General features: G+C 47.4%; 1 protein-coding gene across 2 annotated transcripts in view; it reads left to right on the plus strand.

The window, feature by feature from the left end:
• CACNA1B (calcium voltage-gated channel subunit alpha1 B) overlaps positions 1-19,496 on the plus strand; it is a 296,467-nt gene that overhangs the window by 214,346 nt on the left and 62,625 nt on the right. For both annotated transcript variants that reach the window (XM_063409328.1, XM_063409330.1), the window contains 6 exons: positions 3,104-3,928; positions 5,053-5,279; positions 7,010-7,130; positions 11,065-11,194; positions 13,204-13,263; positions 14,007-14,113. In XM_063409328.1, the coding sequence (XP_063265398.1) occupies positions 3,104-3,928; positions 5,053-5,279; positions 7,010-7,130; positions 11,065-11,194; positions 13,204-13,263; positions 14,007-14,113 (1,470 nt within the window). The remainder of the gene's footprint in view (positions 1-3,103; positions 3,929-5,052; positions 5,280-7,009; positions 7,131-11,064; positions 11,195-13,203; positions 13,264-14,006; positions 14,114-19,496) is intronic.

Here is a 19,496-nt window from a genome sequence, read left to right on the forward strand (position 1 = left end):
CAATTCAGCCCTTTTTCACCCAATTAGAAAAAAACCACCCAAAACCATGAAGAAGAAGGTGAAGAAGAAGGGCTTAGACAATGCCTTAAATCCTCCATCTTACCCCATATAAATACTATATACTTAAACTTTAAATACTAAATACTAAAACCTTAAATTCTAAGTTTTCACCCTGTGAGATCACACAATACCATTCAAACTACACACCCGCAACCCCAGTGCCATCATTCAATTTTGGAAGCCTGTTCCACGGCCCCAGGCCAAATGCAGAGCTTGCTTGAGGGTCAGTGCCTTTTAGCACAGAGCCTGAAATTCTCAGCCTCCAGGGTTCCAACAGGCTGTGCCCATGGGAGCTGCCTGATGATTTTCTCAATGTTTTGCTCTGGGGAGTCACTGCAGGGACACTGAGGCTTCGTGTCCCAGCCCTGCTGGTTCCTGTCCCATGGCAGTGGGGCACAGGATGGAGCAGGGGGTGGTTGTGCTGCTCCCTCTGCTCTTGGGTTGTAGATAAACTGGAAGTTTCAGCACAAAGACATTTTTCTAATTAATCATTAAAGCTGATGATCCCCTCAGTGCTGCCCAAAGCACTGGACAGAGGCCGGTCCCCACCCCAGGGCTTTCATTTTGGAGTGAGGAATATTCCCCAAGAACAGAGGTGTTTGTGGCAGCACTCAGGCACAGAAAATCCCTGAGCTTTCCCTGAGCCTGGGTTTGAAGGGATTTGTAGCCCAGCTGGGTTTAGCAGAGCTAAAACCTGGAGTGTGGCAGAGCTCCCATCCCAGAGGCTGTGCAGGACATCCCGGGGTGCCCATCCCAGGCAGCTCCACTTCTGCTGCCTGTGCAGAGCTGTGCAGAGCTTTGCTGTGCACAGCTTTTGCTTTTTCCCATTTCCCATGGGAAATCCTTGGACAGGGCAGCAGGGCTGGGCAGTCAGAGGCTCTGCACCTTCCTCATTCCCCCTCAAACCAAGGAAAGCTGCTGATGAGGGAGAATATTTTAATTTTTCATAATTTTGAACCAAAGAAAGTGGTGAGTGCCCACTGTGATGGGGCTGTCCATCCTTGTGCCAGCTTGGAGGGGGCTCTCCCTCAGGAGGAGCCTTTCCTCCCTTGAGTGTGGGATCTGGGGTGAGCAGGGCTCTAAACCATATCTCCAGGACCTTCTGGTATTATTTACATTTAGAACTGTGATTTTTATCACTTGTTCACCTGCTGTGGTGCAAATGGAGGACTCAGCTGCTGGAAAATGAGTCCAGAACTTGGCAAGAGGATGTAGATATTTAATTTTGGTGATCAGCCCTGATTTTGGGATTAAATGAGGTTTCTTCACATCTGCCTGGGTGCTCTCATGAGGGTTTTTAGTGCATTTTGGCTTCTTTAGCAGCTCCAGGCAGCAGCACCTCAGTAAAGAAGTGATTCCCCAGCAGAGCCCAGCGACACAAAACTCCTCTGACAGCTCCCACTGTGCCACATGAGCATGGCTGGATGTCACCTCCCCGGGGTCTGTGCATAGTGACAGAGCCAGACAGTCCCAGTCAGCACCAGAACACGCAAAAGCTGCTTTTTTTCACTGCCAGGGGAGCCCAGAAAATGCGTAAGGAAGTTGTGTTTGCCTCCCATGTGGGCTCTGCTCCTTCCAGCTGCACAGCTCAGGCTGAGGTGTGGGGAATGGAGATGTCAGAGCAGACTGGGAGGAGCAAAATGCCTTTCCTGGTTTTGCTAGAAAAAGTTTCATTTAGGAAAAATAGGTGCTGAGCCTCCACGAAGTTAAATCCAGAACTTGCCCTGGCAGCCAGTGAAAGGCAGAGTTTGACTTGCAGTTTTTAGGAGGAAAACAAAAAGTCTTCCCTTCACAACCTCCAAACCCTGGTTGGGTTTGTGGTCACTTTGAAAGTGGTGGTGAGAACCCAAGTGTTGTGCTGAAAAATCAGAGCATTCAGGCTGTGCCAGAGGAGATGTGCTTGTCACAAAGAGGTGACAGGAGGTCTGCAGGTGTTCTCATCTCATTTTCATCTTGGGATACTGGGATGGGGAAGGGTCTGGAGGGGCCCATGAGGAGCAGCTGAGGGCCCTGGGATTGTCCAGCTGGAGCAGCCTGAGGGCAGAGCTCCCCGGGGCTGCAGCTCCTCCCGAGGGGCAGCTCCAGCTCTGCTCTGGGACAGGGACAGCACCCAGGGCAGGCTGGAGCTGGGCCAGGGCAGGCTCAGGCTGCAGAGCAGGGAAAGGTTCTTCCCCCAGAGGTGCTGGCACTGCCCAGGCTCCCCAGGGAATGGGCACGGCCCCGAGGCTGCCACAGCTCCAGGAGCCTTTGGACAGCGCTGCCAGGGATGCCCAGGGTGGGGTTGGTGGGGTCTGTGCAGGGACAGGGGCTGGGTTGGGTGATCCTGGTGGGACCCTCCCAGCTCAGGATCTTTTATGGATCTGTGTGTGACTCTCCCACTCTCTGGGCTCTTTACCTGGTGCACAGGACAGTTTTCCTTTCTTACTTGTACTTTCCATTCTCCAGTGATGTGTGGGTTGGCTGGTGCATGCTCACCTGGATGCTGTGGATTTAGAGCAGTTTTAGACCTGTTCCATGATCCAGCAGGGCAGCACAACTGGAAAACAACTCCTGGGGCTGGCTGGAAGGGGAGGGGGCTGATGGCAGGCTTGGATCCTCAGGGACAGGCTTCATTTTCCTTGCTTCTCCTGCTAATCTAACTTCTCTTGCTCACCGCTAATTTCCTCATCCAGATATTTCCAGGTGAGGAGAAAAGTGCTGCTAATTTTGGGAAGCTTTGTGGGCTGTTCCAAAGCTCTGGCTGGGGTGTGTGATTTTTGTGTGCTGACGTTTTAATCCTTCAGACTGTTCCCGAGGCTTCCACATTTCCGAAATGCAGATAACTCCTTTCCAGAGGGCTGATCTCATAGTGTGTGGGCAAACTAACACGGATGATCCTGCTGGCTTTCCCTGCTCATGTTCTCTCTCCATCCCTGTTACTCCTTTGGTTCGACCTTCTAATTCCCCACCTCGGCTGAAAATTCCCTCCTTTTTTAATTTGGTTTGTATTTGGGGAATTGGCGCCAAGTCAGGTGCTGACCTCTCCCATTTCTCCCGCCCTCAGCAAGCAGCAGAATTCCTCCAAATCCAAGTCGGTTTGGGAGCAGAGGACGAGCCAGATCCGGATGCACAACTTCCGAGCCAGCTGCGAGGCCCTGTACAACGAGCTGGACCCCGAGGAGCGGGTGCGCTACGCCACCACCCTGCACATCCGGCCCGACATGAAAACGCACCTGGACCGGCCGCTGGTGGTGGAGCCCCGCGGCGAGGGCAGGAACAACATCACCAAGCTGAGCCCCGTGGATGTGCAGGAGGTGGTGGAGCACCCCAAACCCACCTCCGCTGACGGCGCCGAGGCGCCACGGAAGCACCACCGGCATCGGGAGAAGGAGAAGCTGGGAGAGCAGGAGAAGGGAGACGTGACCAAGGACGAGGGCGGCGAAACCGCGACGGGCAACAAGGAGGAGCGGCACAGGCAGCACCGGAGCCGCAGCAAGGAGGTGGAAGGGGGCAGCAAGGAAGGGAAGAGCGAACGTAACAGGGGGCAGGAAGGGGGGAAGAGACACCACCGGCGGGGCTCGGTGGAGGAAGGGGCCGAGAAGGAGCACCGCAGGCACCGCGGCCACCGGCACTCGTCCGACCGGCCGGGCAAGGAGGGCAACGGCACCGCCAACGGCGGCCGCGGCGAGCGGCGCTCCCGGCACCGCGGAGGGTCCCGCTCCGGGAACAGGGAGGGAGAGCCCGGGGCCAAGGGGGACAACGGAGAGGAGCCCCACCGGCGGCACCGGGTCAGGAACAGGGCGCTGTCCACCTACGAGTCCGTGGAGAAGGACGGTGGGGACAAGGAGGGGGAGGCCGGCGAGAAGGAGCACCGGAATCACCAGCCCAAGTGAGTGGGTGCTGCCAGGCCCTGCCCGGGTTGGTTCAGGGGTCACAGAGCCCCAGATGTGTTCCAGAAAATCCCTTATCACCCTCCCATGGCAGTCCCTGCTGTCCCTGTCCCCACACCAGCTCCCAACACAACCTGCAGTTCTGTCTTGCCTCAGTCAGCAGTGACAGAGGCTCCCAAAGACGATTTTGGTTCATAAAACAGCTCAAATTTAAGGCAGGAAATATCCTTGCTGTAAACACCAACAGACCTTGTAGGACACCAAGTGGAGCAGAGAATTTCCCAGCTTCTGAAGGAAGCTCCTGAGAGACATATTTTTAAATTTCATCCAGCCTTGCTAACAGCCCTTTGATTTTCATTTTTAATGGGGAGCCTTCAGCTGCACCACCAGTTGTTCCAGCACGTGGCCTCTTCCATTAAGTGCAACGATAGCCCCCATTTGCTTTAATTCTTATGTAAGTCAAGTGAGAAAAACAGCCCTGGTGAAGCATTTGGAGTAGTTAATAAAGAAGGATAGATTGCCTTTTCAGCTTTATTAGTCTGATGGAAAAGAAATTGCACTGGGATTCTTTAGAATAGAGTTCATGTCACCGTGGAGAGCCGTGAGTGGCACTGAGATAATAATTTTCCTGTCTAAATTATCTTCCTTTCAGCTGAATTTCCAAACACTCTGCCTGCTGCTCAGCGTGCTCATGTGCACGGGCTCACTTTCCTCCTCACTGGAGCAGAGCTGCTGCTGCAGAGGACAGCAGGAGCCATTTAGCTGCTGCCAGCCACGTTCCAGAAAGGCTTCAAGCTGGAAAAGAGAATCACCACATTTAAATAAGGCCTGGGGAGAGCGTTAGGGAGCAGCTTTCATCCACTGGGGAGTGGTTCATGGCACTGCTACATGGTCCTGCCTTGGGAGCATCATTAAAGTGACCCCAGGGATGTCCAGTGCCACAGTCCCCTCCTAATGTTGGGACTGGACAGGTGCGAGATAAAAAGATCCCAGATTTTGCTGTCAGAAGTTGTCCTGCAAAGGATTTCCGTGGAGGAAATAAACCCAGCCCGAGGTGCAGCGTCAGGGATGCGTTCCCCAAACCTTTCCCAGGCCATATTGAACAAATGCTGCTTTTTCCTAGGGAGAACCAGTGTGAGCTGGAGGCCAGTGGCAGTGGCAGTGGCCCTGGGAGTGTCCCTGTGCACACCCTGCCCAGCACTTACCTGCAGAAGGTGCCCGAGCAGCCCGAGGATGCCGACAACCAGAAGAACGTGACGAGGATGATTCAGCCCCCCCTGGACAAAACCACCACTGTGAACATCCCTGTCACCATCACTGCCCCTCCCGGGGAAACCACTGTCATTCCAAGTGAGTGCCTTTGTCCCCTCTTTCCCTGCTGTGGAATTGCCGGGAAATTGGAATTTCCAAGGAGAGATGGGGGCTGTCCTGGGTGCTGCCACCCTCGAGAGAGGCAGACAGGGACCCTGGTGACAGAGGATCTGTGACTGCCACACAGACTGCAGGGACTCAGCAAGGCTTCCTGGGTGCCTGGTGGCTCTGGAAAACACCTGGGATTCCCTGGAGAATGGGGATTCCCATGCCTCACCCAGGCCACACCCTGGGAAAGGTGAAGGAGCAGGGAGAGCAACATCCAGCTGTGATCCTGCTGCTTTGGGATCCTGTGGCATTCCAGAGCTTTTTACAATCCTCAGCATCACAGCTGGAGCAGATCCACCCTCCCTGTCCCTCTCCAGAGCTCTGCCTTGGGTCTATCAGCAGAGATTTACAGATCATCCCACAATCCTTGTGCCCAGCCACCACCAGCCTGTCTCCACCACCCTGGGGCTGATCCCTGGCAGGTGGGAACAGCCTGGAGAAGTGTGGAGAGCTGAGGAGAATCCCAGTGTGAAATCCAAGAGGTCCACATTAAATTTTAGGCTGTCAGGACTCTGCTTTCCAAGAGGCACAGCCAAGATCTGGCAGGGACTCTGTGCTTTTTCACTCTGTTGTCAGCCACAAGATTTATATTTTATTTTTTTTCTTCTTCTTTCTCCTTTTTTTTCTCCTATTCAATGGTAATTTTCCTATATTGCAATGCTGAGTTCCTGTCAATCACAATTTATCAGCCTCTCCCTTTCCTGGCCATTTCCTCTGGATCTGATTGGAGATCCAATAAGGAGTTTATTGAACATGTCACTCAAACACAATGAAATGTCATTTTTCTTGCAAAATAAAATAAAAAGTAATAACAGCCCTGCACAGAACACATTCCAGAGAGAGGGATAGTTGGACTTAAGGTCGTGGGAATTAATAGAAGAGCCTTTATGCATCTCTAAGAAGAGAATTTGCAGCATAAAATGTCACCCAGTTCATAGATGGGAAATTATCTCCAGTAAATTATCCCATAAATCCTGTGCAAGTGAAATCAGGATGAGAATTGGAGAATTTCCAACCTTTGGAGGTTGGTTGGGAACAATCTCAGAGAAGGAGATCCCAAAACCTGCTGCAGGATGGAGCTGCACACCTTTGCAATGGAGAACACTGACCAAACCGAGGTGCACGATGCAGGCACAGCTCGGGGGGTCCAGGAAGTCCTTTTCACGTCTCTTTTCCTATTTTTGGGAAGTTCAGCAGTCTCAGCCCCCAGATTATTAAACCTTATCCATGAATCTCCTCTCTTACGTGTTCCAAAGCCAATTTTGCTCCTGCTCCATGGGAGAAAACATCGAATTACGAGGCTGGTCAGACTTCCTTTTTATTTTTTTTTTCAAGGATACTCAGCTGATCCCTCCCCCTAAGGATCTGTGCTCCTTGGGATGTGTTTTCCAGCCCCAGTTTGGCAGCTCTGGGATAAATCAGCCCATGGTTTCATTTCCTGGCAGCTCCTGCTCTACACTCATCAGCTGTGGAGGGGCAGAGCTGCCTCATTCGGAGCGATAATGACCCAGTGATTGTTCATCCCATTTAATCAGCTCTTCCAAAGGCTGTTTGCTCTCCCAGCTGCACTGTTTGCATTTCCAGCTGTTCCAGGCAGTGGGAAGGCTGCAGATCCATTTTTAACCCTCTCCTTTGTGTTCTCCCTGAATTCCCATTCCCAGTGAACAACGTGGAGTTTGAGAGCAAGACAGAGGAGAAGAAAGACGTCGATGACTTGACGAAAAATGGGCCTAAACCAATCCTGCCTTACAGTTCCATGTTCATCCTCAGCCCCACAAATCCGTAAGTTCCTGTAACACCAGTTATGGGCTCCAGGTGCTTCAAAACAATAACATGAGTGGGATTTGCATCTCTGAAAACACATTGGGATGCAAAAGAAAAGCTTGTTTCTGTGGGCCAGATGCTGTTGTTCCATTCGTTTTCCTGGAGGGATAAATTACCAGGACAGGGAAAAGAAAATGCTTTAGGCAGACCCTGCTGATGTAGATCCCAAAAAGTGGGAGCACAGGCACTGTTAGGATTTTATCAGGAATAACAGGTTGAGGACTATTTGGATACCAGCAAATTCCTGCAGGTTCCTCAGCTGGAATTCCTGCTCTTTCCATAAAGTGGCTTTGCATCACTGCAAACTTTGAACTTCTGGGAAAACCTGGATATTTTTCATTTTCCCAGGCTGGGAGTGCAGCCTGTGGGATCTGCTGGGATTGGGGCATTTCTTCCCCTTCAGGGAGCGCTGCCTCCTGGGGAGCTTTGGACTCAAAGCCTGGAAATTCTGAATCTGTCCCTCTGGAGGGCTGCAGGACCAGCAGGGAGAGGGGTTGGAATGATTGTGGCATGAAGGGCTATGAGTCATTTTCAGCATTTTAAGGTAGTGTGGTTGGAACTTCTGGAGATCCCCTTGAAGCAGAGGTTTCACTCTGGCTCAGGTAAACTTGGACATCTGGGAATTTCTCTGTGCCCAGATACCAAAGGGGAACTCAGGCCCTTCTTTGGCAGCTGGATTTAAGGGAAGGATGAGTTCTCCTCCTGCTGCTGAGGACTGACCTCCTGTGTAGTCATGGAACAAAACAGGCTCCGAGTTCTCAGATTTGACATCCAAAAAGCCCCTCTGGTGGAAGCACCCCGGCCCCTGGGCAGGCTGAACAGCATCCCAGAACCTCCTGAGCTGGGAGGGACCCACCATGATCACTGATCCAGCCCCTGGCCCTGCACAGATACCACAACAACCCCACCCTGGGCATCCCAGCTTGTCCAAAGGCTCCTGGAGCTCTGTCAGCCTTGGGACCATGACCTGGGGAGACAAGTTAGGATTGTGGAGTTTGGCCTGTGTCTGGATGGATAAGGAAATGGTATTTCCCTGATACCTGGTCTTTTTGCTGTGAAGTGACCACCAAAAACGAGCCGGGAAAGATCTGCCAAGGCAGCATGGCTGGGTGGGGAGTGAGAGGTGCTGAGCCCAGGGCTGAGCTGAGGGCTGGGCTGGGCAGGCAGAGAAGCAGCAAAATTTCCTTGTTTCCTGTGTCTGCTTCTTTTCTCTCCCCTCATCCCAGTTAGGACCATCTGAGCCTCAGAGTCCAGGATCTGGGGGTTCTTTCCATTGCTTTGTTGTTTGCTTCCTCCACCTTACATTTAGCCCCAGAAAAAAAGCTGTGTTGAAAGACCATTGGAAAAAACAAAGTTCACTGGGAGAAAAAATGTGTTACCAGCAAGCCAAGGGAGAATAACAACACAAAGCCCGAACTCCAGGAATGTCAGCAGCTTGTTTTTGCTCCTCTGGACAAGGTGCAGAGCCAGCTGCATCCCCCCTGGCTGCTGGGAACTCCTCCAGAGAGCTCCTTCTGGGGTCAGCAGCTTTTCCCCACTCCAGGGCTGCCACCTCCCTTCCAAGCCCTGCTGGGGATCCATGACCCGGGTGCTGCCAGAGGAGAAACAGTTCAGGGAAGCAGAAACAAATCCCTTTTGTTCCCCAGTGTCACCACCCTGTTAGAGCACATGGGGCTGTGCAGTGATTTCTCAAGCCCCACTGGTGGTTCACAAATGCTTCCACATCTCACTGCTGGTTATGAATGACAAGAAGCTAAAAATAGGGGCTTGTTCTTGCTTTGATGAATTGAGTTTGATGCAGGAATTATGGCTACAGATGTGATTGGAAATGTTGCTTTTCACTTCTGTGGCCTATCAGAGCATGGAGATGATCATCTTCTCCTGGCAGATTGAAAAGCACAGTTAAGGGGTCCACAAAAGCACTTTTCTCCAAGTTATTTTCGATCTGGTATTTGTACTCCTTTCCACTCTGAATCCATTAGCAAGCCAAAGAAAAGGAGTATGTAAGTAGATGTGAAAAATAGACTTTAATTCTCACTGTTCAGACATTTGCTTAGAGAAAATGGGATGGAGGAGCTGAAATACATTCTAAGATAACAAAGTTGTTGGGCAGTTAAATCTATAATTTGATTCTCGGGCTAAGTCCTTTATTCAGCTGACAAATGTGGTGCAAATGCAGAGCTCTGTGTGGAGTAAGGATTTGGGAATTGTGGTCAGAAGGAATTATTAGCTGCAATTTGTGAAGAGTTTTGGATTGCTTAGAAATGGGAGCATTTACCACTTTCCTCAGACACAATTTGGGAATAAAAAGATTAGGTGGAAGTAATCAAATCTATTCCTGTAAAGTATTTGTGCTGTAAAGTGTGAGTTAGAGTAAAGTGCAGGCAGAGAGAGATTGGTGGGAGGAACACTCAGAGCCACAAAGGCAGATTCAGCTGAGAGTCTCAACATTTTAAAGGGATTACTTGACATTAAAATGATTCCAAACCTTGTTTTGAACTCACAGGGCATTAACCTGGCAGTTCAGAGGGAGAAGGAGGGGGAGTGCCATAAACATAATTTGTAGAATTGAGTGTGGATGCTTGAAAGCTCTCAGTGCTCTTTTGACAGATGGGTAGAGAGATAAATAGATAGAGAAATAAATAGATAGGAGATAAATAGATAAAGAGATCAAGAGATGAATGGATGTTGTTGCTTTGCAGAGGGAGTAGAGAGCAGTGCAGAGATGTTGAACTCCCTTATTTAACTCTCACCACAGATCTGCTGCAAACTGGAATCTAAAGCCTGTTTTTTAATTTTCTTCCCATTATTTCAGCAGGACTCCCAAAGGTGCTGCTCCTGCTGGGTTTGTGGCAGTTTTCCCCCCTCACAGCCCCCGTGACCCCTCCCTACTGAATTTCTTGAAGAGCCAGATGTATTTAGCTCTGTGAGGGTTCAGTACCTTTGAGGGTGTCCAGCACCTCATAGAAAATGCTTTAAAATAATGAGTGAGATGACATGATTGAGTGTGTTTTGAAAAAGCAAAAAGGTTTTAATGAAAGAAGAAAATAATACAAAGCGGAAGAACAAAGCCATTCACAGTGTTGGGACAGGTCTCACACACCTGCTACAATACCCCCAAAATGCAGTAAAAAGCCTCGTGCTCTCTCTTAAGTATTGGAGGATTTAGATGGGGTTTTTTTGGTAAACAGCTTAACAGAGAATAGCTACATTTTCGAGGAACAGGTAAAGAGACCTATCAGTGTTTCTTGTCTTGGCGTTGAGCCAATTACTGTTAGGACAGCAAAGAAGTTTCTGGGTCCTTTGTCTGATTAGAACAGCAAGGGGAGAGTCTTAAACCTTTCCCTATATGGAAACACCAGCTGGGGTGTGGGGGGTGCATTCCTACCCCTCCTATGGGAAATGGATTTGTAGGGAATTCTCAAAGCCTGACAGAAGCTCACACAGTCCTGTGCATCTGTGTGCAAACTTGGAGATGAGAAATGCTGACTGAGAAAGGCCATGGGATGGGACAGACATTGCTGAGAGAGAAATGGAACTGAAAACAAGTTTCAAAAGATGGCCTTGCAAATAGACTAGATACTTTAGAGAAACAGAACTATGAAAGGTGCACTGTAGTAGGACCCATGAAGGGTAATTTCAGATGATTGGCTTTAAGTCACTAGCAGCATTGTGTGGCAAAAGCTGATAGGCCAAGAAACAATTATAATGTACAGTAATTACGAAAATAGCTTCTGATTGTGATGGCGTGAACTGTAACATCTGTACTGTCTCACCCTTCACATGAGACTGAAAGTGGAATAAAAGTTTTTAGAACTCCTCTCAGTTGCCCCCATCTCTGAGTCAGAAAAAGGGATGATCCAACACCCCCCCTGTGCTCCTGCCCCCGCAGGATCCGGCGCCTGTTCCACTACATCGTCAACCTGCGCTACTTCGAGATGGTGATCCTGATCGTCATCGCCCTCAGCAGCATCGCCCTGGCTGCAGAGGACCCTGTCCAAGCTGAGTCTCCCAGGAATGACGTGAGTGCCACCCCAAATTCCCAGAATCCGGGTGCTTTTCTGCTCCCAGCACACGGTGCATCCGTGCCCATCTCTGTGGGGTACCGCACTCTGCTGGCCATGCAGAATTAGAGCTGTGAAAAACGAGGTTCACTGTCTTGGTTTGGAAAGACAGGTGTCTGTCAGGGAAAGTTGGAGCTCCCCTTGGAATGGCGAATGTAAACACCCTCCCTCCAAGTTACTATAATTTTGAAATTAGGGGCTTTCAGGCTAAAGTATGGGAACAGGAATAACAGTTCTTTATTAGGAATGTTAAAAATACAAATGTAATTGTACAAAAAACAAACAAAAGTCTTAGAAAACCCTGACAGAGTCATGACAGAGTCAGAGATATGACCTGACACCCTGTTGGTCAGGGTGTTGGGAGCAGTCCAAATAAATCCTCCTGGAGTGACAGATGTGGTTCTGTTGGAGTAGAGATGATCCTGCAGACAGGTTCAGTGGTGATGAGATGGGTCCAGTCTTCTTCTGGGAATCCAGTGGAAAAGAGGATCCCTGGGGTCCCTGTGTCCCCATTTTTATCTGGGTAGGAATGGTTGGCTCCTCCCCCTGGGTGCAGCATCTCCCAATGGATGATGGAATGTGTCAGTCACTGGTGAGCCTCAATGGCCCATGAACAGAAGATATCCCCGAGGGTGGGCAGTGGTGACAGAGATCACAAACACTGCCCCACCTGGTTTAACAGCTGGGCTGTGATCAGAAGGCATCAACCCTCCTCCCCCTGGAGTTACAAGAGATGAGAAAAACATCTCCCCAACTGGTTTCAACAAATGAAATAGGATACACTTTTTGGTTTTTTTGATTACATAACCTAGGACATTCACTTTCTTAGAAAATTTTTAAGTTTAATAAAAAAATTAAAAGACAATAAGGAGACGGAAATAAAGCAAAAATTCTTGCCCAGAGTGCCTGGCGAAACGCCAGAGAGCACACCTTGCTCCTTTAGAACCCTTGTTTAAAAGGATCAGTATGTTACATATTCAATAGACCCTAATGCATTATTCAAACATTCCTTTGAGTTCAGATCTTCTCTTGGTTTTGTCTCCCCCCTCAAACTTGTCCTATTTCACCAAAATAACATTTTATTACTCCTTGTAGGTAAAGTTCTTGCTGGCGCCTTTTTTGTCGTCCTATGTTTCATTCTTCTGATACCAGGAGATCAATAAATTCCTTCTTGTAGCTTTGGTTCACTTGGTTATCTTCACTTTTTTGGTTCACTTTGGTTGTCTTCATCTGGTTAATTCAGGAATACAGGAGGATCCCCCCCTACCTTCTGGTTTGACTGGTTTTAGATGTTACAAAAAAAGTCTTTACTTTTAACACTGTGTTAGAACTTAAAAAGAAAATACACATTCATCACATTTCTAAACTCTGTTAATAATAAAAGAAAATGCAGTAAAAGCTTCCTACATTATACATATAGCATTCATTTCAATATTTGCAAAAAGCCATCTTAATAATATGCATTTGTAACAGAGCTGTCCTTGGTAACACACCCCAATTATCTCTGTTTCACTATCAAAATGCTCAAATCCCTGGCCCTTTCTGCTGCTTCAGCCACATCTGAGTTGGTGAGCTTGGGAATCAGGGGTTGTGTGGCTGCTGTGGCTTTGCTGGAGGAGCTGCGAAGCCGGCAGCCCGTTCTGCAGTGGGAAAGGCTGCTGGATAAACTCCTTAGGAGAGGATATTCAAACATTTCATTTTGAAATGCCCCTTTTGCCTCGTTAAACCTGCCAGAAATGCAGGTGCACTGGAGCCAGCTTTAGGTGCAATGTGGCAAGGACTGGGAGAATGCTGCTTTCAATCAGATGATTCAGGTTTGTGCCTAAATTATCTGAAACCCTCCCAGCAGATGACTTTTGTCCACCCCAGCAGACAGGCCATTGCTGCATTAGATATTTAACCCTGCTCCTGTGCAGGTTATTTCAGTGTGTGGCCTTCCCTAACACACATCTCCCTTTCCCACTTAGGCTCTGAAATACCTGGATTATATATTTACAGGAGTCTTCACCTTTGAGATGGTGATCAAGGTAAGAACTTTTCCAAGCAGAAAAATTCACCTCCTCTTTCAGATTTATTTGTGAGAAGCTGGAGCGGGACAGAGGTGGGAAGGAGGAAGAGCTTTAACTTGGGAACAGCTCTCACAATGAGATGCAGCAGCTCTCTTGGCTTCCTTAATCTCATATTTTATGGAAGAAAATCAGGATATCTTTAAGAGCTGTGGCTGTGTAAGAGGATAAGGATTGGGAAGGTAACAGGAACTGCCAGACCTTCCTCAGACACTCCAGATTCTTCCCTTTTCCTTTGGCACTGAGCAGGAATATTAATAACAGCTCATTCTTGGTTTGGCACATTTCAAAATGCTGAGAATTTATCTTTTCCTCAGTAGGGTGACAGGCTTTGCCAAGACTGTGGGGCAGTAACTTCCCAGAGAGCACAGTTCCATAAAGTCACGATTCAGTGTTGGCGTAAGGCAGAAGTTGGGTTTTCATGTCAGAGCAAGATGCAAAAGACAATAAAACCAGGATTAATGCATGTGTGTGGAAAAAATGCTAGGGAGCAGTGAGGGCTCTGTTTCTACAGCTTTTGGTTGTGGTTTATTGATTTGAGCTTCATTTTTGGGAATTTTCTTGCCTGTTAGAGGAGCAGCTTGGCCGAGTATCTCAGCAACTTGTGAAGGGTCCTTTGATCCAGAACCTTCTGCTGCCCCTTGGCAGGGTGGATTTGGGCCATGTTTTATAAAACTCTTCCTTTTCCTGGCTTTTCTCTGCAGATGATCGACTTGGGGCTGCTGCTCCACCCTGGCTCCTACTTCCGTGACCTGTGGAATATCCTGGACTTCATTGTGGTCAGTGGGGCCTTGGTGGCTTTTGCCTTCTCGTAAGTTCCCGTTCCTTCTCCTCCCGAATTCCAGGGATAAGCGGCAGAGGGGGCAGGACCCTGGCAGTGGATGTGCAATGTTCATGGCTGCATTTCTCAGTGAAATGTTCAGTCCCTGCTCTTTTTCCTCTCTTAGCTAGCGGGCGGGGGGTGGGAAGAAAAGAATAAACCCAACTAAATTTGTGCGTTGGAATCTCGTGAAAATCCTCCCAGTTTTAGGCTGAGTCCATTCACTGCTTATTCAAAGATGAAGCCAAGATTTTTGTGACTCTTTGGCCAAGTTCTTTTCAGGAACTCCCTGTAACACTTCTGTCTGCAGTCAGTGGTTGTGGGAATTGCTCTCATTTTGTAAAATCAGTTAAAGAAATCAGCTGATAACTGTGAACTCTTGGCAAACCCTTATTTCCAGAGTTGTGGATATTTCTGGTTCACAAATCTTTGCTATTTCTCTCTTTTTCTCTCCTCTCTCTGTATTTCCACCGAGTTTCACTTTTAGTGCTCCCTCCCTCAAACCCAGCTCTGTATTTATGCCTTTAAATAATACCCCACGTTCTTCTCTCATGTCATAGAGGACTTTGAGCAACAAACACGGAGAAATTAGCCTTTAAAAATTAAGATTAGCTTCTGGTTTGAGCCTTTTTTCTTGAAAACAACCAGAGGAAGAGCAATGCAGGTCCTTCCAACCTTCAGGAGAATGGAAAGAAATTTTCCACTCGGATCGTTGTTTGCAAATCCTTTCGTGAGAAACAATAGGAGAGACCTGGAAACAGGCAGCGGGACTTGACCAGTTTAATCTGCTGCTAAATTAGCCCCGAGCAATTACGGGGATGTTCGGCAGCCCCGCTCTCCCAGGTTTGTCGACGCGGTGATTAGAGGAGAGGAAATTGTTTCACTTGCTAATGAGAATTAGCAGCGTTTCACCCGCTAATGAGAAAAGCACCCACCTTTGTCAGGGAGCCACGGAGCGTGGCTGGGCTGCTTTAGGCTGGCAGAAATTTTTTAAGCAGAGCCAAATCCCTGCTCCTCCCCCAACTCTGCACAAAAAACAAAACAAAACAAAACAAAACAAACCCAAAAAAACCACAAAAAACCAAAAAACAACAACAAAAAAAACCCAAAAAACCCCCCAAAAAACCCCCAAAGAAACCCAAAAAACCCCCCCAAAAAACCCAAAAAAAACCCCCCAAAACAAAACACAAAAACCAAAAAAAACAAAAAAACCAAAAAAACACCACCACACAAAATGTTGCCTTTCTGGTAAAATATTCCTCAGCAATTTTTCGTTTTCTGAGCTGTCAAAATTCCTGTCACATCGAGGAATGAGATTTGTATTTTAGATCTGCTTTTCTTCAGTGCAAATGCTGAATGCAAATAAACCCTCTAAGTTAAATTGACCAAAAAGTGGATGGACAGGATTGATATTTTAGGTGTGGTTTTTAGGGATATTGGAATCTGGGCTGTGCCTGATCCTTCACCAAATTAGTTAAGTGTTGGAGAAAATCATATCCAACATAATGTTTTCAAAAGGATGTTGCCCTCCCCTCTTTAAACATTTTGTTGCTCATTAAAAATCAGATTTCTGGAGGAGCTGACTGCTCTGTCCTAAGCAAAATTGTCTTGGTAAATGTCCTGCTAACCTAAAATTTAATATCCAAAACCAAGCTGCTTTTAAAGCTTGACTACACATGTGGGGTTTTTTTTTTCCCTGCACATGAAATATACCTATGGAACATCTTTCAGAACTAGATGGACTTAAGCCAGACTGAGTTAATAAAAAATGTAACTTTAAAAAGCAACGTAGCAACATCAGAATTTAACAAAGCTCCTCTGAGTTGAAGAGAGGTAGAGAAGTAAAATAATCACAAAAAACAACATAACCCAAAGTGTGGGGTTCCATGAGAATTTCCCTTTTCCATCAAGAGAATGGAAATTCAAACTTCCAAGGCTGATGGGAGAAGGGACATTTTGCGAACCCTTCAGAGCAGCTCGCTGTGCTGTGAGAACAAACCTCAGGCTCTGCCTTTAAAACATCTTCTCTTTGAACACGATTTTCTTTTGAGGGAGATTTTCCTTGCTCGAGTGACAGATTAAAATGAGTAATTTTTAATCTTTCCGAGGCTTTTCGTGCTCAGGTTTTCTTCTATTGCTCATGTTGGGCCATGAATATCTAACAGCACCTCATCAGCCTCTGAATAAATTACTTCTACATCCCCTGCCTGTGCTTTATAATAGGTGCCCCAAGCTGCTTTTATTTTCCACTGTGAGTGAGTCTTGAGCAGGGTTTTACAGCCAGGGACTGCATAAACCCTGCCTAGTTACTGTCTCCCAAATTAAAGTCAGACAAGCTTATTTGTGATACTTGGGAAAATCTGAATTTCTCCTATGATTTTTCTGCTTTCCGTAAGCCCCGCTCCCCATCCCCGTTCCAACATCCAGTCCAGGGAATGCCTGCAGCCTCCCTGTGGAGCCCAAATGCTGGAAAATCAGTCATTCCCAGGAAATGACTTTTCCCTGCTCCACCTCTGAATCCTGACAGGGTAGAGAGCCGTGACTCAGGCCCAGCTCCTGGTTTAGTTAAACCACATGGACACACAGAGCCAGCTGAATGCTGATAATCCCAAAGAGGAGCTTCTGGAGACTCTTTGTTGTTCCATCAGTTGGATTTTTCCATCAAATCCTACAGCCCTGTCACCCTCCTCAGTGTCTCTAAAAATGGGATTTAATGTGGCTGTCACCACTTTGTTTGCAAGAACCCACAACTGCCATGGGCAAGGTGGGATTTAATTCATGGTTTTGCCTCCTCGCTGTCCACTGAAGGTGATGTGAACCAACTTCTGGCTGAATTAATCCATCCCTAAAATCCTGGGAATAACAGAATTCCCTGAAATGCTCCTATCTGGAATATTGCAGCAGCCTGTGTTAATTTAAGCATTTGAGATGGTATCAGTCACTGGTACAAGATTGATAAAATCCAGCTCTCAAAGCAGCTGTGGGTTTTCTTTCTGCCTGCAGCTCTTTAGAAGCAGCTCTGCGGTGAGAAAAATAAAAAATAAATTTCAAACAACACCCCTGGAGTGATGCTGGGAACAATAATATGACGATGATAATAACAAAATAATGTCTTCCATTTAGCAAAGCATTTCAAAGAGAAATCCCTTTCTTTTTCTGGAGATAAACATGCCACAAACACACAGACATGTTTGAGTCCTTAGGGAAATGGAAACAAACAAAAAACCCGTGGAAACTTGTCACCAAAATCTCTCAGCCCCAGGTGCAAAATGTACTTGGGAGGAGAAGCTGAGGGAAAGCATCAAAGATTTGGCCTGGAAAAATTTGGAACAGAGGAAAGATGCCCAGAATTTTGGGATGCTCTTGGAAAAAAACAAATACTTTTTTTTCCCAGAGGTTATCCCTCTCAAAGTGGGAGAGAAGAGAGAGGTGGAGGTGTTTTTCCCAGTGGAAGGGCCGATCCAGCAGGGAATGTGGAACTCCTGCCCTCCCCTCCCCGCTGGTGTATCCTGTGGAGTTGGTGGGAGTGGGCCAGGGGCTGGGGGATCTCTCTGATGTTTCTGTTTGTCATTGACTCTGCTCTTTCTTTGTCTTCTCCTCGCTGGAATCTCTCTCTAGGAGTTTCATGGGGTAATATGTTCTTCCTGTCTCTTGCTGCTCTGTTTTGCCTGTCCAACCTGTGTCCACACACTTTGCCACTGTGGAGACAACCCAGCCATGTTCCACCCATCACATCGACTCCTCTGTCCCTTTACTGCTCATTATCCAGTGAAATGTATTATTTTTCCTCATTCATCCTGATTTTTCTTCAGCAGAGATAGGAACAGACTAGAAATCCAAGGCAGGGAGTCAAAAAACCACATGGAGATATATCTGTACCAAAAAGATCTGAGGGGCTGACTCAGTGGGCACTGAGGGGTGAGGCACAATTCATGAAAATCTTAATAAGCAGGTTTAAAGAAGCAGTTTGAGTCTCTCTTAGAGGATTTCACCTCTAAACAGCCAAGCTGGAAGCTCCAGGACTAACTGAGTGCAGTGTGGGCAATGTGACCCAGCTGGGACCCAGGCTCTGATATTGGGGAAAGTCTGCCATGAAAACAGAGCTCAGGGAGCTTTTGGCAGGGGTGATTTGTGAAGAAGGAGGTTCCAAAAATTGTATTTAACCCTGTGCAAGTGGCAGGTTTGCTGTCTGTGCAGGGGCAGGGTGGGAGACAGAGCTGTCCCCACATTCCAGGAGCTCCAGGAGGATCCTCCACAGCCAGGAGAAGGATGCCAAGAAAAGCCTTTGATGTGGTCCAGGAAATTTGGCACTTGGTTCTTTCTTCTCTCTAGGAAAGCAGAGGATTTAGGGCAGCAAGAGGGTGGCTTTGTGCTTGGGCAGGATGGGGTGACCTCATTTACTCTTCCAGGGAGGAATTCACTCTGGCAGGAGGATTCCAGGCAATCACAGGAGGCAGAGGCTCCACTTCACCCTGAATTTTTGATGCCCTGACTCTGAGAGGTCCATGTCACCTGAAATCAGAGCTGCTGGCAGCAGCAACAGGAACAAGCAGATTCCATTTGAAAGAACCACTAAATTTTTAAAGGCTCTTTTATTTATTAAAGGGAGAAAAGGCTCTTCAAAGCTCTTTCAAAATGTTCTTAATGTTTTAAATAAACAGGCAGCAAACTGACACAGAAAACAACAACAAAACACACTGGCCTAATACACCCAAAATTGATCTAATGCAATTTTTTTGGTGATATTCTCTTTTTTTTTTTTCTTTAGTTTCTTTTTGCTGTCTGCCTTTATCCTGTGCTCCTCTTTAGCTCTTATTCAGGATTCAGCTCTCCTGAAGGTTGCTGTTGTTATTCTGCAGTCAATTAAAACCTTGTCCTTCCATGGCAATTTGTTTTTGTTGTGAGGAATATTCAGGTCAGATGTGTGCTTGGATACACCTTTTGACTGAATCCCAGTTCCATCTGGACCTTTTATTTTCTGGGACATCTGGCTTTGTATGAAAGCAGTAAAAAAACCCCAATATTGGGGTTTTAACAACACCCAAACCCAACCCTTAGGGTTTTATTTGACAGAAGAGTTGCAGAGGATCCTTTTAATTAAAATGCAATTCGCATCACTCTAGGTCAGAGCACCAGGAAAAGCTTTTCCTATAGCAGGGACCTTACTGTGACAAGAAATGGGACTTTTTTTTTCCTCAGGATTCTCTATATGGCTCAGAGCATAAATCCCATTAAGATTTAATTGGCTCACGCCCTTTATTTGCTTAAGTACCTGAATGGAAAAAAAATCCGTCAGCCCTTCTTAGTGTCCTCTGCTGAGGCAGAAGGAATTCCGTGTGACTGGAGCTGTCTGCCCTCCACCTCTGAGCTCACT

This window comes from Prinia subflava, chromosome 12 (assembly GCF_021018805.1).
Source record: "Prinia subflava isolate CZ2003 ecotype Zambia chromosome 12, Cam_Psub_1.2, whole genome shotgun sequence".
In the NCBI taxonomy this organism is placed as follows: domain Eukaryota; kingdom Metazoa; phylum Chordata; class Aves; order Passeriformes; family Cisticolidae; genus Prinia; species Prinia subflava.